General features: G+C 33.4%; 1 protein-coding gene and 1 pseudogene across 1 annotated transcript; both read left to right on the top strand.

Annotated features, from left to right (window-relative positions):
- Window positions 1-733: 733 nt before the first annotated feature.
- LOC128160557 (cystatin-A-like) lies at window positions 734-2648 on the top strand. The gene is made up of 3 exons (XM_052823895.1): window positions 734-920; window positions 1157-1270; window positions 2458-2648. Exons 1-3 carry the CDS (start codon window positions 783-785, stop codon window positions 2578-2580), a joined length of 375 nt encoding a protein of 124 aa, XP_052679855.1. The 5' UTR covers window positions 734-782; the 3' UTR covers window positions 2581-2648.
- Window positions 2649-5229: 2581 nt separating this feature from the next.
- Window positions 5230-17308, top strand: LOC128158548 (multiple epidermal growth factor-like domains protein 10; annotated as a pseudogene).
- Window positions 17309-25403: the final 8095 nt, after the last annotated feature.

The following is a 25403-nucleotide window of genomic DNA, read 5'->3' as shown; positions in this document are numbered from 1 at the left end:
ATGATTCACAGAATTTATAATTTGACTATAGTCTGTTGTAATATACTTTTGCTACAAATTTTCTTAAATTATTCGATATCTATAAATTCCTATTGGCTCAGACGATATTCTTTCATTAGTATGAAAAAAAAATATCTCAAGATCCCCCCATTTAAACGACCCCTCTAGCTTGTAAGATTTCAATACATGCTTAAAAATAGAAAACACGGGGAATTTTAATTGCTAAAGAGATGAAGGTACCTTGATGATAATGTTGAACAATTGTGCGAGGTATTCCGAGAGACTTCCGAAGGGAGAAAAGATGTCACCCAACATTCCCTATTAAAAAATCTCCCTAGAAAATCTGGTTTCGTTTCTGTGAATTTTTACGGGGTATAAATGATAATGTTAGAATAAGGTTATCTTGGAAATGCTCACCGTCATCAATTTTAATTGCACTTTCAAAATGATCGATGATGATGATGCGGCATGTAGATGTATTATCTTCCAAAGTATGATTATCGTGATGGCATTAAAAACGTTTAAAACTTAGGACAATGACGTCTTCCAGAAAAGAGAAACACTTTGTCATATCTAACCGATAAACCGAGCTAATATGACCTCTTGACCACCAACTTATGCTACCACTGTTAATGTTAAACTGCCAGCTTGATAAATGTAGCAGATGACTTGCTGATTACTTATATTTGATAAGACTATTAATTTAACATGGGTTATAAAAGGGAAGCTTAATGCGACTGCAACTTATCTCGGCATTCTCCGTTGACCACTAAACAGTAACGATGAACGGACAAGGAGTGATCGCTTTGGCTTTTCTATTGGCCGTTGTTTCCCAGGCACAAGGCCAAGGAAGAGGTGTTCCCGGGGGTCTGAGTGAACAACAAATGGCGGGGCCCGGTGAACAGGCTCTTGTAGCAAAGGTCAGAATTTATTTCTATCCTTAGCTTTGAGTAAAAATTTGCGTTAAAGAAGTTTTATTCTATCCTTAAACATTTGCTACAAGAAGTGAACAGGCTTTTGTAATTTACCAATTATGTTGTGAACAGAAACAGTTCTACTGATATATTCAAATTAATATTTCTTTCTTTAACTGTATTTATTAACAGTATTAAAACTGATAACACACATCAAATGTATGTCTAAATGATATATTTAGAGTCGCAAAGAAATTATTAGACGGCTTCCTTCATGGTTCGATAGACCAGTTGGACCATTCAAGGCATTAACATACAGAACACAAACTGTTGCAGGGACCAACTATTTCATAAAGGTACGTAACTGTATATTGTATGCTGATGATGAAATCAAAATTGTAATAATTTGTATTTCGGTTTGTGCATATTGTTTTAAGAAAATGAATGACATGTAAAATTCATCTTACCAAATAACTTTCACATTCACTTGTTAATATGAAAGGCACAAATAATTACTTGATGGCTGACACTTGAATTGCAACACTGTTAGATTCGCAAGATTTTTAATGAAAACGACATCGATACTATTGCATCAAAACGTTTAATCGAGTTCCTAGTCCGTTTGGAGAAGTAAAGACGAAGGTGCACAGATGAAAAAAGAACCTTCAGTTGAAAGGACGAGTGCACTGATAGCCCCCGGTAAAAATTGAAAAAAGTGAAGATTCAAATTAAGCATTCTTTTTTACCTAACATCACCTATCGATATCTTATCCCTAGGAATCAGCAAGTTTTAGCGCTGAATTTACTGTATATAAAAAGCACGAAGCTTTACAACATAGTAAAAGTCAGCCGTCATTCGTGGTTTTGTATATATAGTAAATCGAGGTCGGGCACTCATTTCAAAGCTTTGTTTCCTGTTAGCCTAACTGAGTGCAAACTTGCGGAAAAGACAAACTATACATTTTGCAATTAAAAAACCCCTGTGAAAATAAGAAGTTTGTACTACAGTAGGCTGGTACTTAAAAATGGAAAACGTATGAATATTTCAAGATTTTACCTTTAGCAAGCGATAGCTATTCCCTGCGTGACCCATGTTTGAACCCACGCATGGAATAAATTATTTCAAACAGCTCTTAATATGAACTTACCCTTAGGATAAGATACGAATTTTAAGGTATAAATCACATTTGCAGACAAGGCATGAAGTTAGAAAAATGTAAATATAACTAATAAAAGCTTTTTTTAAAAGTATACAGTCTCATAACTGCTGCGATGTGTGCATGCAAATTTTCCTAACGCGCCAACGCGCGTAACTTAATTTGTATGCGCACACCGCTGCAGTTATAAACTGTATATTTCAAAAAAATCATGATTCAATATAGAATTGAATCATGATTTTCTAAAGTCAATGAAATGGTCAATTTTTTATATGAAAAAAATTTCACTTTTATATTTAAAAACATATTTTAAAAATATTTAAACGCAATTGCATCATGCACACGCATGTATATCTTACAGATAATGTATACGCTTATTTAAATAGGTGGAGATCCAGGAACCCCGCCCGCGTTTTATCCACGTCAGAATCAACGCAACTCTTAACAACAGGAGCAAAGTGGGCGGAGTCAAGGTCGCCAGACAGTACGACCCCATTCTCTATTTCTAAAGCAGCCTTAACACCAACACTGATCGTGTTCTAGAAATACAAGAAATAAAATCCAATATTCAGCTTAATGGCGTGTTTTCAATTGAATCATAAAACGGTAGCGTTTACAAGCAATCTAAAATACCTCATCAGTTAATGAATAATTGGTAAGTAGGAAAATACGGGCATCCAAGTCATATTAACCTATTGATATAACACGTGATATTTGTAATGTATTCGGCTAAGGCAACGATTGATATCCCGAACATACAAGACGCAATAAACCGAGGTTTAATCACGAATGTAGATTCGCACGAATAAAATTCCACATGGACACACAGAGTTATTCTAATTGTAAATCAGCCAAATAGAAAGAAAATGTAAAAAGCGAATAAAAGATATATTAAAACATAATTGATAATTGTATTAAAAACATCAGTCGAAGTTGACAAAAAAATACGGAATTTGCATTCCAATGATTCCAAAGATTAAAGCAAAAACATAATGCAGGAAACACTAAGTAGAAAGAAAAAATATTTTGTGCTTTTCTTGACTTTTAACGAGCATTTGACTAGATAATAGAGGCATTACCGCTGACGATCTACAGAAAGCATTAGATTGAAGATTTCATGTGTATTGTTCTCAATTGAAACTAAATGTAAATGTAGAAAAAAATCCCAAAGATATTAGTTTTTCAAATGGTCCTGTGCCTATAAATATTTTTTATTACAATACATACATTGTTTAATAACGTTGTTGAAATTGTAAATGAAATCAAATATTTGAGTACTGTATTTTCCAGAAGTGAATCATTTTATAAAGCCATAAAGCACTAATTTGTCGAGCAAACATAGAAATCTATGTATATTATGATTAGAAATATAATACTCTTTAATCTACCTATAGAACTGGTCTGTGATTTGTTTGATAAATTAGTAATATTAATCCCGGTATTGCTCTGTGGTTGTGATAATTGGGGTTACAAAGATATAGGTATAATTGAAAAAATCCCTTTGAAGTTATTAGAATATGTTTTGTGTTTGAAAAGTACTACGCCGTCTTACCTAATCTATGGTAAATCAGGTCGATATTCAATTTATGTTAGTGTATATTTAAGCATTGAATCATTATTTTTTGAAAGATGTGGTCTCATAACTGCAACGGTGTGTGCATACAAATTGAATAACGCGCGCTATACCTATCTACCTCTAATGTTTTCATGTTTAATATTCCATAAATCATTAGCACCATAACTTCTGTAATACCCCAGTCACACATTTACGGATCAACTCCATATATCTTCTTTGATTTGACATAATATCAATACATATAACATGTAGAAACAAAAGGAATTCATTAAACTCTGAGACATTCATAGCGCAGTTGAACGCCTGATTGCACAATATTGTGTATTGAAAAGTCAACGATTTTGTGTATTACCATATGATAACAAACAAATAATTTTATGTATTATAGCTTCTACTACCTTTAGTCTGACCCAAAAAGGGACATAATCAAAATTAAATTATGCAGAGTATCAAATTACATATACAGGGATATTACGATGCTATAAGCGCAAAGCTGAAAACTGGTACAGTAAATCGTAAAACATGGCAATTCGGGGCTTGCTATAAAGCACAAAAACAAGCTGCTATGAGTTCTTAATAATGATATAATATAATAGATGGATAAACAAGGAAATCACCATTTAAAGAATTTCAAGATTTCTCCAAAAATATCAAGAAACAAGGAAATGCGAAAAGAAAAGGTTAAATTTTAGCCGATAACTGGTACAGTGACAGTATGAGTTTTAGCGCTATATATCTACGAATCTGTAAGTCATAAGTTGGAATCGATTCCCGCTGGGCCTTTCAAAATTGTTTCATTATCAAAAATGGTTTTAAAACATTTTTGGTCAAATAATGTGAAATTTAAAAATTCGAAAACAGTGAAAGTGTTTTGATTATGATGTACTTTAACCCACATCAATATCGACAGGTGTCCCATTTGTACAATGTATCACCACAAGGATAGCCGTTGGCCTTGCAGATCCGATTTTTGACCGTGTAAAACTCAAAATTGAACGTTGGAAATGTAGAAACATGAACGATGCATTTCAACATAGTTAAAACAACACTGATACATATGTACCAATTGAGACAATATCGCTCATGACTTGAACAAGAGAGAGAAAATAATTATCAATGAACAATAAAATAGTGTAAAATTTAGGTGATGCATCTAAAGTTAACACTTCATCTTAATTTATACCGGTATATATACAGTAAGGCATCCCCCGTGTAAGATGCAATTATAAGGTGTTTGAAAGTGAAATTACTGAAGTACTATTTGAAACTCCAATTAACCTAGCAAAAACTTTATTTTTTTAATATAATTTGAAAAAAGGAGCAAACTGCCTTTACTATTTTACTCGTTAGTCGTCTCTATCATTGTTGTAATAATTATAACAAGAAAGACAAAATAACTGACTCCAATTACAAAAACGGAAACAGAAAGTAAAAGTACATTTCTGAAACAAACAGGTTTCGTTTGCGCGAAAACATTTTATCAAAATGAATCGGTGCATCAAAGCCAGTTAGAGTTAATCACACCCTATATTTATTTACCTTGATAACTGTCCTGTATAGATTGTAGTAAGCTGAAAGAACATACCATGGGAATGATGTCCTTCATTGTGGTTAAGTTATTTACCATATTCCTTGTGTTGGACGAGACTTCACCATTTGGTAATTGTTAACTTTTACTTCTGAGTTATTGATATTTCATTCTTCCACTATGTGTTTTGCTTGTGTATTGGACTTATACTTAATGATGTTTTAAGTTACATACTGAATATGTACAATGTTCGTAGCGGGCAAAAAAGGCGAAAATAAAACGAGGCTATTATCTCTCAGTTTATATATTGTTTTTCTCTTAGAATATCACAATACCAGTCGACAAAATATTGTTTAACTTGATTATTTGGTATGAACCTTTTAAAAATATTTCCGTTTCTGCGGAGTCTTGAAAGTTGTTCACCACAACTTTTGTATCGAAACCTTGTTCTTTGTTGATAAAATAGACTAAATTTTAGAACTCGATATTTTTCCCGGTCCGTATTTCACTGATTTTAGATACATGTATGATTTAGCTAAACATTGCTTTTGGTTTTTGGCCGTTGTTCAGTTACTTGTGTCAACTTGTTACTATTTGCAGTTAACCTTGTTCAAGACCAAGGATTAAACGGAGTAGCAACCATGAGCGCTAGTCCTGCCAATCCGGCTTGGACCGCCAGTAAGGCAATAGACGGAGATACACGTCAGAACTACACATTAAATTCATGTGCTATAACGGATATCTCTCACCATTACACCTCTGTCTGGTGGAAGGTGTGGTTACTGCGACCGTTTAATATAGCGTACCTGGAAATATACTTCAGATCGGATGGTAAAACATAGAGATTTAACATAGAGATTTTATATAACAATTACTTCAAAACACACACAGAGAGAGAGAGAGAGAGAGAGAGAGAGAGAGAGAGAGAGAGAGAGAGAGAGAGATTTTAACAACTACCAGGAAGTCTAACAAATTTTTGAGCACAAAAAAAAACTAGATGCTGTCATTAGACAGTAATACCCGCACCATGTGTTTGCCCCTAAATAACACTGTTTTGTACCAGTTTAATTACAAATGAAGGCTATATATGCAAGCTCCGGTAATACAATTAAAATTTTCATAACTGAAGGATGAGATCCCTTCCCATATGATAATACACATCGTGACATGAGCAGCACTTTATGTGCAATTTGGGGTAGAACTGTTTGCAGTGAATTTTCAGTTAATCAATAATCTTAACATTTTATGTCATAGAAAGTATAATGGTCTACATAATTATTACAATCAAAATTAAAAATTAAATAATGCCCCCTCCCCGTGGCGGTTGCCGGTTTTAGAATTGCTTCTGTGTGCCTACATGAACATCATCGTGTGCACAGATTTAGAGAAGGGGTGGGAGTGAGGGGTCCAGACCCCCCCCCTCCCCTCCCCATGAAAATTCATTTATATCAATTGTAAAATTACCAAAAATACACATTGGACCCCAATGCTCTTACAGACATGTAAACGCTCAAACCCATTGCGCTCCAATGTTAGGTAACATTATTTGGGGGGTAGATATTTAATCAATATTTAATATACTTTATTGTTTATCTCAATAGAAAGTATACATGTACATCACAATATGCAGGTGTCCTTCACCACCTTAAAGCTGTTATTTGCCTAATAAAATAGTGCAAGTGGATTTGAAGAATAGGTCATAAAAATACATGCATGTTACAAATGAATGATCTTTGTCTGAAGTTACGTACACAACACAGGTCTGCATGTCTCATTAGCGGGTTCTAGTTTTACCCAGCTCTTTGATTAGATGGGTTCACGTGTATATATACATGGGTGTTGCTAAAACGCGGAACAGAAAACGGAACGGAAAGCGGAACGGAAGGGAAAACGGAAAATCTTATCTAATGTTATTTACCTCATAGATTTGTTAATCATGCTAAAACGATATACTTTATGTACTTTTTTAATTTTTTTTGAAAGATTAGCAATATTAGATTATTTATTCAAGAATATTTATTTCCTCAAAATTAACAGTACATGCATTGACCACTATATTCTGTCCCAAAATATCCTCGATTCACTTTTTGCTGTATATCTATATATACCTCAGGGTTCAAGCAATTCTCTTTCAGAAGCATTTAACATTCTCATTATTCTTTCTTTGAAACGTCCTCTCTAGCTTATCAGCTGGTATAAATACACGGCTAAAAATAAAGATGTCTACGGGGTTTTGCATTTCAACAGACCCGGATGATAGTGTTGAAAAATTGTGCAAGGTCTTCTGAGTGACTTCCAAATGGAGAAAAGATGTCAACATTTTCCATTATAAATCGTCCAAATGTGCTGCATGAATATTTTGGGATCGACAGACTATAGTCCCAATATATAATCGGAAAATCAAACCAGGCAACGTCTAGAGCTCTCTATTCGGATCATATGTATATAGCTGCTGGAATAAACAACTGCTTAGTAATGCAAACGTAAACAAAATTGCATTGCTAAAAATACAAGTTTCACAAATTACTAGTTTCACAAACTACCGGGTATTTCAATGTTGACTGTATTTTAATTTTTAATGTCGTCAGTCCTACGGTTTTTTTCTTCCATCTCAATGATACTGTAATAAGTGTATCGTCTGTATGATAAAAGATCGTCTAGAACACCGAAAATTCAATTTTGATGTAAGTATATACATGTACATCATATTTGAAATATAAAAATACTCAAAACACGCATAAAACGCTTTCACTAACCGCGTACGTTACGCTGATATGCCAGCAATATCATATAAGAAAAATAAGTAAAAAGTTATAGCTAATTTGCTCGTTTAATCATGTTAATTAATGTTTCACAATTCGTATACATTTGATTTTTCCGTTTCCGTACTCAACTAAAGCCGAATGAATACAATGCTATAATTGATAGACATTCATATGATTATTAATAAGATAACAACATATTGATAATCATTCATTAGATATAAATAAAAGATACAAGTAAATCGTTTCTGGCCAGTCTATACCCTTTTTAAGCGATAAACGTGATGATATTTTCCATTCCGTTCCGCTTTCCGTTCCGCGTTTTAGCAACACCCATACATACATGTCTGTGTTTTCCGTACGCAGAAAAGGATTAGTTAAGATCACCTAAAGGAATTCATTATTGTGTTTTAATTGGAATATCATTATGATGTTGACCAATTTAGGTAAGCATAATACATGTAGTAGCAGTAGCACAATATAATGAGATGCCAGCATACATAAAGTTCTACTTTCACTTTCTAAATGTGATCTCCCTTTGACAGCATACTGTATCATCATCTTTTAATATTTAAATAAGCTTGACTAAGCTTAACTATCCTATCGCATTTGTAAAGTTTCTGTCATTTTAGTTGCAAAAGTTATTTTTTTCATTTGTCAGACTGCATGCACTATTGAGTTGACCCCATATTGACCCTGTATAAACATTTTTTATTATTAAATATGTGTATTACATGTAAGTAGGTGTAGACACTTATCATTTTTATATGAGTTATAATAGGAAGGAAGGAGTATTTCTTTCTTAATGTGTTATAATGCATCAAATACAATGTAGGTCATGACCTTATGTGACTATTCTGACCCCACGAAACAGGAAAATACAAAATATCATCTAATGTCATTATGATGCAGCAAATGGTGTAAAGTACATTAATGACCCCCAGATGTTGTCTTTATCCCCCCCCTCCCCCCGCCTTTATGAAACAGGAAATGATATGATACACTGTATATTTTGTTAACTTCTGAGATATGAGATCCTCATCCCTAAACCATATAATTTATTTTTGCTCTTTGTGTCATTGCGCGTAAAATTGTATGTAGATTATGCCCCCTTGGAGACACCCTGACATTTTAGAACTAGAAATAATAATGTATTTTATCTTATTCATATGTTGTACAGTAGTGTTTGATCCATGTGGGTAAATCCTAGCCTAATGATGTCACTGCTTTAATTGTTTAGGAGACTTTACAATTGCCCCAAATAGGCGAATACACATGGAAGTGATGCATATAACATTTTGTTTATAAATCTTAAAAATTGAATTAAGCAATTTCCAAAATGTTAATGTGAATCAGGAGAGAAAAAGCGATCAAGAAATGATTTAAAATTTGCTACTGTACACATGTAAGAATGTATTAAGAATACTGAATCTTTATAACCAGGTTAGATTGGGCGTGGGGGGGGGGTGAATATGGAGTATAAACATTTATAATTTGAATCATTTATTGTTTTGAATCATTTATTGTTATTAATTTTAACTTGTCAATGAATACTACTTATTGATCCCAAGGTAGAAATATGACCTATGATCATATCTCAATAGATCATTTGTCAATTATGCAAGGTGTAATATAATTTTTTTTAAGAATAACATTTTTTACCAGTTTATAAAAGTTTTTAGACACCCAAATTATATTTTGATTTTAATAGATCATTCAACAAGGGGGGAGGGGGAGAACAGTTTATATTTGAGTTTGTTTGGGAGTGGGGGTTCCAAGTCATATATTTGACAATTTTTTAATCTAATTTAAAATAAGACTAAGCCATACTACAGTCATGAACATGAATAGTATAGAACAAAACACAAACTAATACATGTACATGTGGGAGTATTACAAAAAAGATGATTGATCTATATCTGGGTTCTTAAATTGAATCATATATCATGTACATATTATTTTATTGTTTCTTTGTTCAAGGCATTTAAGATGGTATGTAGGTCATGATCCCAAGTGCTCTTCCTGAAATTATTAAATATCTTAAAAACCATTGAGATCCCCACCTTAATCCAAAGATATTATTTCTCCTTAGGTCATGCAGGCGCATCAGATCATTATGGCATGTAAGTCATGACCCTAAGGGGTCATCTTGACCCCCTTAGAATCAGAAATTGTCAATTATCTTTTAATTATTGATGTTTGATGATCCTATCTCTATTTAATCTTTATTATTAAGTCTCCCGAATGAAATTTGGAGACTTATTGTTTTTGTACGGTTCTTAATACATGTATTATTATTCTTCATCTTCTTTTTCTTCTTTCCTGCTCTGAACTTGTTTCTCAGAGATGGCTGAACAGAATTGTACAAAACTCTAGGATATGATAGGCCTGCATATCTAGTTGTGCACCCTGGTTTGATTTTTCTCATTTTGGGTTATACAACCACTTTTCGGGGGAGGGGGGAGGGGGGTGTCAAAAGGGTGTGGGGTCTAACGTTGAACCTTGTAGGAAGAATCGTAGACTCTATTGTAAATGGTAACTTGAAAGTGGACAAAGATAATAATATAGGGTTTTCATAATCATATATTGGCTGTTACTGGCAATATATAGGGTTTATTAGATCTGACCCCTGGGGTCATCCCCACCCCCCAGGAATTTGAAATTACCATATATCTCAGAAACTGTTATAATCATGACCCCTAAACCATATATATTCATGTTTCTGATGTCAAGGGGCATCAAATGTTATGTAGGTCATGGGCCCTGTGGGTGGTCCTGACCCCCTCAAACAGCAAGTCCCTTAATATCTTCAAAACAGTTGAGATCCCCACCCTTAAACCATATATATTCTTGTTCCTTGTGTCAAGGGGCATCAAACGGTATGTAGGTCATGGGCCACGGGGGTGGTCATGACCCCCCTTGAACAGGAAGTGCACGATTATCTCGAAAACGGTTGAGATCCCCACCCCTTAACCATATATATTCTTGATTCTTAAAGGGCATCAAAAGGTATGTACCGGTAGGTAATGGGCCTCATGGTTAAATTTAATTTTTCAAAACCGTAATGCACATCTATGGAACAGTTCCTATCATATCCCAAGATATGATGTGTCTATCCATTAAATCATAAAAAAAGTTCTAGGATCTATGTTTTTTTGAAGTGATAAACGTCAATTTTCTGCTACTTTTTGACTCCCTGGATGAAATTTAAATTTTGAAAACCTTACTGCACATCTATAGAACAGTCCCTATCATATCCCAAGATATGATTGTCTATCCATTAAATCATAAGAGGAGCTCTTGGATCAATGTTTGTTTTTTTAGTGATAAACGTCAATTTTCTGCTACTATTTGACTCCCTGGATGAAATTTAAATTTTTAAAACCTTATTGCACATCTATAGGACAGCCCCAATTATATCCCAAGAGATGACGTAGCTACTCCAAAAGTTGTAAGAGGAGTTCTGGGAACCATATTTTTTTTGCCAAAAAACGTCATTTTTTGTTGCCCACTGATCCCCTTAATAAAAAAAAAATTCTGGAACCTGATCACGCCTCAATATGACACCCCCAATCATATTCTAGAAGATCATTTGGCTACTGCCAAAAAAAAAATGACGTTTTTGAAACCAGTTTTTTTGTAAAAAAAAAAACACGTCATTTTTTAGCCATTAAATGACCCCCAAGACAAAATTGAAAATTCCGAAACCTTATTGCGCATCTATAGGATACCCTAAAACATATTCCAAAAGATGATTTGTCTACTGTTGAAAATGTAGGAGGAGTTCGAGGAAGAAGGTTTTTTGTGAAAAAAACGTCATTTTTTAACCAATTATTTGACCCCCAGGACGAACAGAGAATTTTTGAAACCTTTTTACAAAACAACATGATACCCCAAATCAAACTCCAAGAGTTCAGTTTGCTGGTTTATAAGATGTAAGAGCAGTTTGAGAAAGTAAAACGTGACGGACGGACGGACAGACGGACGGACGGACGGACGGACGGACGGAACAGGGTAACAACAATATACCCGAACTTTCTTTAGAAAGTGCGGGTATAATAAAGAGCATGTCTAAAAGCATGGAATTTTTCAAAAGCTTACAGAAATGCAACGGGTTTCTCTATATATACCTACGACACACAAGTCTTCAACCCGCCGAGTGACACCAAACACCTGGTGTATTACCACGATCCTCTGTCCGGGTGTCCGGCATCGGTCATGAATATAACGGTCAACAGGGTAGCACAAGGGGTAGTGTTTATAAACATGCGACCGCTGGGATTCACTTCTTCCTGTCAAGCCGCTGATTCCTTGTATACTACGATTGATATATGTGAAGTTAATGTAATGGGTAAGTGTAATTTTTTAATCTACAACCTTGTTTTTTTTTTAATTTAAAAATAAATTTGAATGTAAAAAAAATACAAATAGAAAATTTTATATCACGACCTTCAAGATCACTTGCTTATACACGAAATCTTGTTTCAGGCTGCAATCAGAACAGGTATGGAGTTGGGTGCCTTAGTGAATGTTCAAACAAATGTAAGGATCAGCACTGTGACGCATTCAATGGCTCCTGTATACACGGATGCGCCGATCCTAATGCTCTTACCCTGGACTGCATAGGTAAAAACTTTATGAACGGTATCAAATCAAACCATTTTGAGGACACAAAAATCTGCAAGATGCATAGGAGAAACACAAAGATTAAAATATGCAGTTAGTTATTACTGTAGCGTTCAGTTAGTTTTCACTTTATTTATTTTTTCATTTATATAATTTTTTTCTATTGATCATGTACTTTTGTCTCTTACTGTTTCAGTGTGCAGTAACGGGACATACATTTCCAGTGGGATGTGTGTCAGGTGCCCGGGGAGATGTCAGGGCGGTGCCCCCTGTAATAAGTTGACGGGTCGATGTGACCAGGGATGTGAGGATAAGTGGACCGGACAGTTCTGTGAAGGTACTGTATGACAGGGCATAAGGTATAAATAAAACTGACGGTATGGTGTAACTAAACCGGACAGTTCTGTGAAGGTACTGTATGACAGGGCATAAGGTATAAATAAAACTGACGGTAAGGTGTAACTAAACCGGACAGTTCTGTGAAGGTACTGTATGACAGGGCATAAGGTATAAATAAAACTGACGGTAAGGTGTAACTAAACCGGGCAGTTCTGTGAAGGTACTGTATGACAGGGTATATGGTATAAATAAAACTGACGGTAAGGTGTAACTGGACCGGGCAGTTCTGTGAAGGTACTGTATGACAGGGCATATGGTATAAATAAAACTGACGGTAATGTGTAACTAAACCGGACAGTTCTGTGAAGGTACTGTATGACAGGGCATAAGGTATAAATAAAACTGACGGTAAGGTGTAACTTAACCGGGCAGTTCTGTGAAGGTACTGTATGACAGGGCATAAGGTATAAATAAAACTGACGGTAAGGTGTAACTGGACCGGACAGTTCTGTGAAGGTACTTTATGACAGGGCATATGGTATAAATAAAACTGACGGTAAGGTGTAACTAAACCGGGCAGTTCTGTGAAGGTACTGTATGACAGGGCATATGGTATAAATAAAACTGACGGTAAGGTGTAACTGGACCGGACAGTTCTGTGAAGGTACTGTATGACAGGGCATATGGTATAAATAAAACTGACGGTAATGTGTAACTAAACCGGACAGTTCTGTGAAGGTACTGTATGACAGGGCATAAGGTATAAATAAAACTGACGGTAAGGTGTAACTGGACCGGACAGTTCTGTGAAGGTACTTTATGACAGGGCATATGGTATAATAAAACTGACGGTAAGGTGTAAACAGAGCGCGATGGTCGTGTTTATATAATTGATCTACGTAGAAAGAAGAGCCAAATGTTTAAAGATCTTGATAAAATATACGTATTCTTCAGGTAAAATATATGATTTAAAAAAAATAAATAAATAATGGTTTATAGGTATACAAGACTGTATATATAAAAAAGGTAAATATGATGGCTAGTTTGCAAGCCTTCTAGCTTCCGTATGAGTTCACGATCTACAACGTTTGAAAGTGAGGAAGTTTAGGTGGCACAGGATAGTTTCGTACGAAATTTTGAAATAAAGGGAGAACCTGAGGTTTAGCTGGTTTTTTGAGGGGTATAAATTGCAAGAATATTCATGCATTCATTTTGAGGATAGAGGATCTCATGTTCATTTCATTAATAAATGACACTTATATATAATTAATTACATGTAGTACTGGTAGAACTTTTCATTAGATATGTAATGAAAATGCGAAACTGAGGCCAGAATTTTCACTTTCAGTTTTGTGCTTGAAAAGTAGGATGGGTTCAGAACACGAAATGTCACTCTAAGTGATTGACCCCACCAATAATTGGCGATTATTTGCATGTGTAGATATAACCGTGGCGCTGGACCCATGAAAATGCAAAAAGGGCAATTTTTAAAGAATACTTCGAGACCTTCTTTAATATTCTATGTAGTGCTACATGTAAGCTGTACTTGTTCATTCTGAATTCTTAAAACATTCTCAAGAGTCAGGACCATATCATATGTCCCTTGCAGCAATTTGTAAACCAATTTAAGCAAAATGAAAAAATCCACTTAAAATTTGGATCATATATATATATGAGCACTATCTGCTTTAAAAAAACTATTCTCTGCCACCTTAATTAAACGACACTTATGAATACGTACATATGATTAGCATCTCGAATGAATCCAAAATGCTTTTCAACCTTTACCTTTAACATGCTCTTACGCTCTACGATCTACATTAGATACATGTTCTCTCTCTTTCTTTTGTACTTTTTATTCCTTGTTTCAATGAATTAGTATCTTTGAGTTCCACTATAAAAAATAAAATAGATAACTCATTTCCAAATCAAATCAACCTTTTTCCAGACTGCATCGACGGATTTTACAACAGAAATTGCAGTGGTAGATGTGGTTCATGTGTGAATGACGGAGTTTGTGATAAAATCAGTGGACACTGTACAAATGGATGTTAGGCAAATCATCTACAACCGTTATGTCAAGGTATCTGAATACACATAATTTATAGTTACGTATGATATTCATAGACAATATGCACAATGTATAATTGCTTGTTGTATATCTTTCATGTAAACATCAATACAAATAACAGTGAAAAAATATCAATTTCGAACAGCTACGACTAAGTCTCAGCTTTCTACTCGATTGTTATTATATTGAATGTGTGCCTGATAGACATCATATGATTAAAAACAAATGACATATGCCACATCAAATACCAGTAAAAGAACGCATTTTCAGTGTATGTTTTGGTTAACGATTTGAAACAGACATTTTTAAGCAATCAAGATATGTTGGTATACTTATACAAGCAATAATTTGGCGGGTTTATTTGTGCTATGATAAATCTGACAAATAACAAACAAAATAAATGACTAAGTTTCGGTTCTGCAGGCACATGTCATAGTGTTCACACATGATAATTAGATAATGAGATAATTTTTTACACGTGATGATTGAAAAATTTGACTGAGGAAATAAATAGTCACATCATCTTTTAAACTATAGACTGTGTTCCTGGTTTCTATGGAGACGACTGTGAGACAGAGTGTGGGAAATGTAAAAATGGTGCAGGATGTAACCAGACTTCTGGGTTATGTCCAAACGGATGCAGAGATCACTGGGTTGTACCTTATTGCACAGGTAGTATGCTATTGCTGATTTATCATAACAAATATATGTACTAGGAAGTTTCTTAATTGGCATATCAATCCTGAATTACATTCTAATTGGTTAAGACAAATGCAAATACCTAACAATGATATAATTATACTGTGTCGTAAGGAATATCAAAACTGATTACAAATTGGAAAATTAATTTGATTCACTTTGATTGACTTGTTAGACTGTGAACCGTATAAATACGGTCCTAACTGTGCTTTTGACTGTGGACATTGTAAGCACGACAAACCGTGTTCTATGGATACTGGGGACTGCCCTAGTGGGTGTGTGGATGGGTGGACAGGCAAACACTGCCTTACAGGTAAGTGACGTCATAATTACAGTCGTACACACTTTTCCAATTTTTTCACAAAATGATTTACAGTCTAATTTTCGATTTACCTTTGTCAAGTGATCACCGACTCTGACGAACAAGAGAAACCAGAAAGTAAGTCATAATAACAATACAAGCAACACATGTTTTTTTTTCAAACAATTTTATTTTAGTAGAAGAATAATTTGTATATATTTTCCATTTCAGAGCCGAGGTTTACTACGTTATCAGTGGTTTTGATAGTTCTTGTTATAGTTCTAATCGGATTAGTACTTTTCTTCATATTTGATTCGAAGCGGCGCGGTTCCTTACAGCATGCCACTGAAAGACCATCGGACATTTCCGAAACAGACAACCAATACTCCCCTGAAACAGAAAAAGAATCAGAAGACTCTCAGACAACACTTGCTCTTCTTTAGGTTCTAGGAAACAAGGATTGTTTTGAAACCTGTGATTTGTTGGCACTGAAAAAAAAGAGTTAACCCTATTTTTTAGGGAATGGTTTAAACTGTTATAAGTAGTTTATTATTTGTGATTAATTTTTGCTCTTTGTTTATTAATATTACACATCTTTTTAAAAGAATGATTATTATTGTGTTTGACAAAAAAATACATTTGTTGTCATGATAATTATACTGGTAAATGTAAATGTCATTAGCGTTTAAATATTATTTAAGCTCACCTGAGCCGAAGTCTCAAGTGCACTTAAAAATTGTCCATTGGTACTAGTACTTCTCATTTTCCCCAGAATCGATAAGCAGATTTCAACAAAATGTGTACTAAAGATACTTAACGGAAGTGCTTCTACTTTGATCAAATGAAGTGGCATATCCTCTTAAAGGGGAGACAATTAAGGAGGAGTAAAAAAAAAGAATGCAGTGTTTCAATAATCTTCCTCTCAAGAACCAAATAGTCTGTAATATTTATACTTTAATAAAACTTTGACAGAATTTGGACTCAAATTTTCATTTAATTGTCTAAAATGGTCAAAAGGATGTTTTCAATGCTTAGTCAAATATTTGAAAAGCAAATATGAAGTTACAAGAGAGTTACAGAGATAAGAATTTTTTGTTTTGAAAAAAAGCCTGAGTCCTGTTATAGTTTACACATGTGTTCTATTGGTATAAGTTTCAATCTAACGTTGCTTTATGTTGTGATAAAAGTATTGTTATTTGTGTCGATAAAATGGTTATTTCTTTATTTGTGAACAAATAAAAGTCACGAGCTTTGTTTACACATCAACGGCTTCTGTCCTCTGTATCTTGCTTGTAACTAGAATTCTAACATTTAAATGTTGTTGAATCATTCAAAATACATAGGTTCACCATTTAGTACTTAAAAATAAAATATAAAAATGCCATCTCAGATCGGTTCTAGATCTTTTTAAAACTGAGAATAATGTAAATTGAAATTATTAAAAAAAAATATGTTTCTTTAACAATAACAATACATTAGTTATTGATTGTAAAATTGCCATGTTGCAGGCATCTGTTTAAAAAATGCTTTTGGAGAAAGATGGTACAAGTATGAATAATTTGCATCAAATTTACTTGTTTTCTTTTATAAACTAGTCTTCAGACGCTTTGATGATCGTGGCCCTTTTTAGACAGTCTTAATCTCCTTTTAATTGAGAAGAATCATCTTTTTATCTCATTACCTGCTCCCTCAAGTTATTTTCTAAAACAACAAAAAGAAATACTTTTTAACTGTCTCTGGAATCCCAAGGTTGATAAAGTTAAAAGAAAACAAATTACACAAGACTATGAAATGGGGGGGGGGGGGGGGGGACTGAAAATGGTTGATATAGATTATTATATTAAAGGATTGAAATCATCATGGATCAAACGAATTGTAAATGGCAAGAAGGCAAAATGGATACAACTATTAGAACACCAAATAAATCCTGATAAAACCCTATATTTAGGTTCAGACTATATGAATACATTATTAAAGGAATTGAAAAATCCTTTTTGAAAGGACATATTAATAGCCTTCCAAAATATACAAGAGAAAACTGAAATAACAACATGGAATGTATTTATGAACCAGCCAATATGGTATAATAAATATATAAAAATAGGAAAAAAGGCTCTTTTCTATGAACAATGTTTTATGAAAAACGTATTACTTATATCTGATATTTTGTATGAAAATGGTATAATATACAGAAGTGCCGAACTTAAAAACAAAATTTGACCTAAAAACTAATTTTCTAAATCATGCAAGTTTACATAAAGCCATTAAGGCTGCAATGAAAAATTTGAATATTAAACCCGGCAGTGAGAATCCTTAACCCAGTATACCATCTAATATTGTATCATTTTGCTCTTCAAAAATTGGAACCAAACCTATGTAAAACATTTTATGTAACGAACAAGTTATATCATTTGGACAACGTAAATGGGAAAACCATTTTGTAATTAATGATTATCAATAGAAAAAAATTATGATATGCCTTTTCAAGCTTTTTAAAACTCCTATGATTACAACACAAAATTAATCAGTTCATATTGACAACCGATACCACTCTTTATAAATTTGGCAAAAAGGACACAAAAATATGCACATTTTGCAACCTAGAGAATGAAACTATAAAACATTTGATGTGGGATTGTAGCACATCACAAGAACTTCTATCTATATTTAAAATTCATTGCTTAGATAACAGCGCACACTATGCCACAAAAAGTTTTACATTTATTTCAAGGAAATCTTGCACCAGTTGCCTCAGAAGAAAATATTATATCAATGGTCTTTAAATCATATGTCTGTAGAAATCGCTGTTTAAATGAAACCCTAACAATTCAAGGATTACTCTCAGATATAAGAACATATCTCACCACTGTAAAATACCTTGATACAAAAAAGGATACGTTTGAAAACTTTAAAAGAAAATGGCAGAAATGGTTATTTTTTTAAGTAATAAGCTGGTCAAAGATTTAGGTTTTTTCTGATACCTCACCTCTTGAAAATCCTGATAGTTTTTATCTCATTTAATAGAAACCCCAGACAAGAACACATACCACACTTGTCGTTCTGTTTATTTAGCCTTTCCATCTCTGGCTTCAGTCTCTTATTTGATATTACGTAAATACTTTCCAATTTTTCACATATCTTTATAAATGTTGATTAATTCTATATCAAGTACAGCAATGGTATTTCATTTCAGGTGCACCCTTTCTTCTCTTAATACCCTTTACCAATCTGATTTTTTTCTTAGTTCTTATCAATGAATTTTTGCCCAAAATGTTCATGAGAAAGACGATTTATGTTTTATTGTTCTCAAATATCAAAACTATCTCAAGATCATAAAAAAGTGTTGATATATATATATATATATAATTATGTATTGTTTATATTACTTTGTTGATAAAAAAATGATCTGATAATTAATTTGTTGACCACACAGCTTTCTGCTTCACAGCTTCAGTGTATTGCAAATTTAACATCTAGATTCGAGGTCATAAGAAGTTTTCTAAAATGTATAATTTATCAAGTCATTCTCTTAATACGTTAAGCGTTCAAATCTTTAAACGTTTAAATTTCAAAACAAAACCGAGCGCAGTGTACATTAATTCAGAGACCAGTACGACAGGACCTCTAAACCATTTACTTGGATGACCAAAATATGCATTTTTTAAGTGTATGTGTTTAAATTTTTTTTAAACGGGAGACTTTGCATGTATATTCTGTGTTAAAACCGTTTTCAGAGAGCATGCAACTGTTTGGGGCTACATAAAATAGCTCTCACGTGGACCAAACATTGCTATATACCAGGTTATGTCATCTTATCTTCGATAACATAAATTTTATAAACATTTACTTAATGTTAATAGATATTTAAATCAACAAATAATACATTACGGATTTTTATGTTGAAATATTATTTTTTGGTTCTTTTTAAAAAAAAAAGTAAATACGAAAAATAAAAGCCTTTTGAAAATTTCACTACATCTTAAATGTTTATGTCTTCAAGATTTAGACTCTAGAAGGTGTTAGGTTTCTAGCATTCTGGTAATGTTCTCTGGCGATAAAACATACATCATTACGGTTTAATATCACCGTGTATGATAAATACTTTTTTGCAGAAAGTCTGAATCCTAATGAACAAAGTAATAACAAGATGTTTTAAATATACAATATTATTTTTCCACGACGTCTCTATGAAAAAAACCCACACAGCACATGTTGTCATTGAACCCTATTTTGGCTCCGGTGATTAGATTGATTGAGTTTTTTCTATCAAGACTGAGGTTATTAATAAGTTGATCTTAAAAAAAATAAGAGACTTTGTTTCATATACATATGTAACACTAGGAACTACAATTTGCCAAAAATTCAGAATATCATCGTTTTCAAAAAAATAAATCTTCAAAAAATAAAAGGGGGTAAGGCGTATACCACCTATTCGTCAGGTACATGTATGTGTGCCTGCATATTTTAACTGGTTATGGAAAGACAACTTCCTCTTATTAAAATATAATTCCTTATAGCAAGTTCACTAACTCGTTGTGAGATAACAAACTTGTAATACCAGTGACTAGATTACAAATTTGTTTTAATGATGTCCTAACTTGGTATAACGAGTTAACATTATCATACTTAATTGAAATTTAGACTTTTCGGTCTTTATTTAATGCATTGATTTGCCAATAAAATGATTTTTGGCATACAGCTGTAAAAGTGTACTAGCAAGTAAAATATCAAATCAAATTTAAACATCCCGCAAGTAAGCTGAATGTTTCTCCGCGACTTATATACATGATACAGACAAATCAACGAAATCTTGTTTTTTAATTTTGCATATTATTTAATTAATGACAACATTGGTTGGCTCAAACACATCAGTTACAATATACTGAATAATGCGTCATTTACATTTAGCTAGCAACCGTTGTAACAGGTCTTAAATGTATTGAAACATTGGTTGTAACATCTGCTTTGTGCAATTATCTCAGTGCTTCTGCAGCTTTGACGGTAGCACATTAAGGAACATCTATTTCTACAAGATGCGCTGGCGTCTTCACATGCGCAGTGACACGGTTTGTTTTGGTTCCAGATTGAACACCCGGTACATGCGTGTACTAACAGACACACAGTTAAAACAAGAACAATTGTCTTCATTCTGTAACTGAAATAAAAAATAATTTAATGAGACAAGAAACTTATGACCATTTCATTAATTTTTTAAAATTTATTTGATCATCTAAACAAAACAAAATAATGTTAATGTGGATCTTTGTCAATCTTACTATAGTGCACCACATCAATCTTTATTATTTAACATAGATTGGGGGTTTGCTGACGTCACAATAGGATTCGACGTAAAGAGTTGACCGTCATAGCAAACTCATACATTTCTTTTAAAAATAACAAATGATCTTTAGAAACATAGAATGAAATATTTCAAAAAGCTAAATTGCAGTTTATACAAACATTTATAATTATCAAGTGCTAAAATTCTAGAGACGTCACATACATTGTCGTATTTAGTTCTATAGGGTATGAATGTGCGTTGGAACTCTTTCAACTATAATCATGTTAAGACAAGTACATTGTAAATAAATTGAACCGTATGCATTAACTTCGCTCGTTTTACAATTAAAAATTTTGTCTTTTCAAATACCGATCTACTATTGAAATTATTTTGGATTTAGCTAGTTATCGTTCAGTTACGATTACAAACTTTTAATATGTCAATAGTTGTATAGAAATTATTTTTGCATTGGAGTTTCATAAAAAGAAAAGTAGCCACGTTTCTTCTCTTAACAACCCAACATTAATTTCATTTATGCATTCGAAAACATTCATAATAATTTGAACTAGATTTCCATGTTCTAATATGTGTTAATCAGCTAGTCTCGTCAACCAGCGCACCGCTTTAAAGTGGCTATTTTTACGTGCGTTAGGAAATCCAATCAAAAGAAAACAGAATTAGGCGATAACGAGGTTTCAGCGGAAGTGACGTCACGAGGTCAACAAGAGGGGAATTTCTTTACAAAGCTATACAAATTAAATTCGTTTTTTTCAACCAAAATGATTGATATAGGTCTGATGTTTTGACGTATCTAGTTATTTAAGTATTGTAGATTTAGAAATTTGTATCCGTAATTATTAATAACAGTCAGATTTCTTTTTAAAGAATTTTAAAATTTGCTATTCTCGTCGCCTTTTTACATAATACGATATCTGTTCATTATTCATTTTTTGATTTCATTATATCCTTTCAAACACAAGTGATCCGAGACAATGACAAGGTAAACTAACGAAGCCACTGCTCCAGACACACGTGTATCTGGGGTATGTACACACATGGTACACGAGGCTGGTGAACAAAGAGAGGGTTTCACACCTCTAGACTTTTAAATTGATATGTGTATAATTAACTACTCAATTGTTAAAAAATAAAACAGAAAAACAAATTACACTATGTAAAATCAAGCATTCGTAAGCTAAAACATGTGTATAGTCCGTCAATAAGTGATTAAAGAATCATGCATAGGACAATCAAAAAGTAAACAAATGTTCGAAATAATTGCCTTTATAGATTCTCATCTATTCAGTTAAGTAATGACAAAATTTAAAATTCAGCAACGCTTTAACTCCATATAGCTTAAATTGTTATACTGACAACGAATAATAATGAAATCTGAATAAACTTGAACATTTTGACAAAGGATGTAAATAAATGTAAAATGAAATTCCTTTATCGTATTTTTAAAAGAATACGAGACAGACTTAATTATGCAGCCATCTTGGACTTTTGCCTTGATCCGTTTAAAATCCCGTGTTTGTTTGTTAAAGAATGCATACTATTTTGATTGTTATTAGTCCGATATCAATATTTATTAAGTGAATAAACGGGCGATATCATTTGTAAATGTATGCCTTATACGAGGAATAGACCCCGAATTACCTTTTACGAAATATGTATTATCAATATAATTATTAACCAGTTAATAATGTCACAGAAAAATCTTTCAAAAGAATGACAATATTAACGAAATATGTTTCTTATAACAATAGTGTTTTGATTATTTGTCATTTTGCTACAATGCTGTGCATTTATATGCAAAATGTGTTACACATTTGACTTAACTCATGAAGCAAACAATTTTCCGAATAAAGCCTTTAAAGTTGTTTTGCTAAAAATTGACCGATAACACATATTAATTATCTTTTTAAAAATCCATTCAAATTTATCTCTTCTGTTATTATGTTGAGTAAAATTAAGTTCGTCTTGATCGTTTAAAAGTTTGGAGCAAAGTTTTGAAATGCGGTTTTCGACTAAGATATGCATTCCACTATATATTTCACATAAATGGCGTCGCATGATTTTATCAGCGACACTGTGTTTAAATCAAGATAACATTATTTTGGTGTCCGGATAGGGCCATTTGCGTTAGCGCGACATCGCGTTCAGATAAACGAGAAATCGCGCTAACACACAACACGCCGTCGCGCTAACGCAACTTTGCACATCACGCCGTCGCGCTAACACACAACACGCCGTCGCGCTAACGCAACTTTGCACAACACGCCGTCGCGCTAACGCAACTTTGCACAACACGCCGTCGCGCTAACACACAACACGCCGTCGCGCTAACACAAGTTTGCACAACATGCCATCGCGCTTACACACAACACACTATCGCGCTAACACAAAAAACGCCGTCGCGCTAACACAACTTTGCACAACACGCCGTCGCGCTAACACAACTTGCACAACACGCCGTCGCGCTAACACAACTTTGCACAACACGCCGTCGCGCTAACGCAACTTTGCAAGTTTCACAGTCTAGTAGGAAGTTTTAGACTGCGCATGCTGAAATTTGTAGGCCTGCATGCAAGCATGGATGAAAAATAAATAAAATGTACTTTGAAATACATATATTATTTTTATTCATTATCAATACATATGAATAAAAATATAGTTACTAGTATGTCACTGTATAAGGATATGCTAGAGTGCAAATAAATTATTAATAAATCTACCAAATGATAAATTTACCTTAAATATTTGATATAATTAATTAATTCAGCAACAATATATTTATAACATGTACATGTCATAAATTCATTTTAGGTGCTCTGTATATTACCAAAGCAAAGAAATTTTAAAATGTAAAATTACAGGTATATAACATGTCATGAATATATTTTTGTTGATTTAATGAATTATATTAAATATTTAAGGCAAATTTGTCAACTGGTAGATTTTATAATAATTCATATCCTTATACAGTGACACACTAGTAGCTATATTTTTATTCATATGCATTGATGATATAGGAAAATGATATATTTATTTCAAAGTACATTTAATCTATTTTTCATACATGCTTGCGTGCAGGCCTACATATTTCAGCATGCGCAGTCTGATATTTCCGGACACGACTTCCTACTAGACTGTGAAACTTGCAAACTTGTGTTAGCGCGATGGCGTGTTGTGCAAAGTTGCGTTAGCGCGACGGCGTGTTGTGTGTTAGCGCGACGGCGTGTTGTGCAAACTTGTGTAGCGCGACCGCGAGTTGTGTGTTAGCGCGACGGATTGTTGCGCAAAGTTGCGTTAGCGCGACGGCGTGTTGTGTGTTAGCGCGATGTCTCGTTTATCTGAACGCGATGTCGCGCTAACGCAAATGGCCCTATCCGGACACTATACATTATTACCACGCAGACGAATCTCAAATAAATTTAAGAAATAAAACTCTGAAACCTATCGATCAGACAAACAAAATTTCAGGGTAGGTTTTCTCACAAGTAGTTAACCCGCGAACTACCTTAAAATGTTTAGAGAAGTTTAAAGATGAGGTTTCGCAAAAGAGGTTCCGCAAAATATTTTGCGTCATGATAGAAAACTGTCAAAAGTAACAACTAAAATATTTATGAATGTCATAATGAAATGATCCACTTCCTATCTCGTAGGTAAAAACTTATAATTACGACTTTGATTAATTATTTCATAGTTGAATAAAGAAAATAAGTATTAACTCACATTTTTTCTGCCTGTGATATCAACTTTCCTCTGAATTTGTACTTCAGTTTGACAGTTGACAGTTTTGCATTTCGCTTTATATACTTACAGCTCAGTTCCCTAGGATATAAGAACAACACCTGATAATGACTACATCGTAGATTGTAACAAATGTGGTCTAAGTTAATGAAATAAACATTCTCATTTGCGGACACGTTTATCAATTTGCATTTACGTATCAATATTCCATTGAAGCAAACATCAACATATCCATTGCAATTGTTTAATACAATATACATAATTATTTTTTCTTCTTGTGCTGCGATTTATCAAAAACGCATTTTATATTTTACTCCAGTATTCGGGTTTTTTTTTTTTTCAAATGTTTTTAACATCTTCATACACTTAATTTTCATATCACAAGCAAGGACT

This window comes from Crassostrea angulata, chromosome 8 (genome assembly GCF_025612915.1).
Source record: "Crassostrea angulata isolate pt1a10 chromosome 8, ASM2561291v2, whole genome shotgun sequence".
In the NCBI taxonomy this organism is placed as follows: domain Eukaryota; kingdom Metazoa; phylum Mollusca; class Bivalvia; order Ostreida; family Ostreidae; genus Magallana; species Magallana angulata.
Note: the sequence above shows the minus strand (reverse complement) of the source record. Positions and strands in the feature narration are given on the sequence as shown.

Bases quoted from the DNA above. Each gene is read 5' to 3' on its own strand.
- LOC128160557 (XM_052823895.1), top strand. From the start codon at position 783: ATGAACGGACAAGGAGTGATCGCTTTGGCTTTTCTATTGGCCGTTGTT. The intron at 921-1,156 runs GTCAGAATTTAT...TGATATATTTAG, and splicing joins AACAGGCTCTTGTAGCAAAG to AGTCGCAAAGAAATTATTAG. The intron at 1,271-2,457 runs GTACGTAACTGT...TTATTTAAATAG, and splicing joins GGACCAACTATTTCATAAAG to GTGGAGATCCAGGAACCCCG.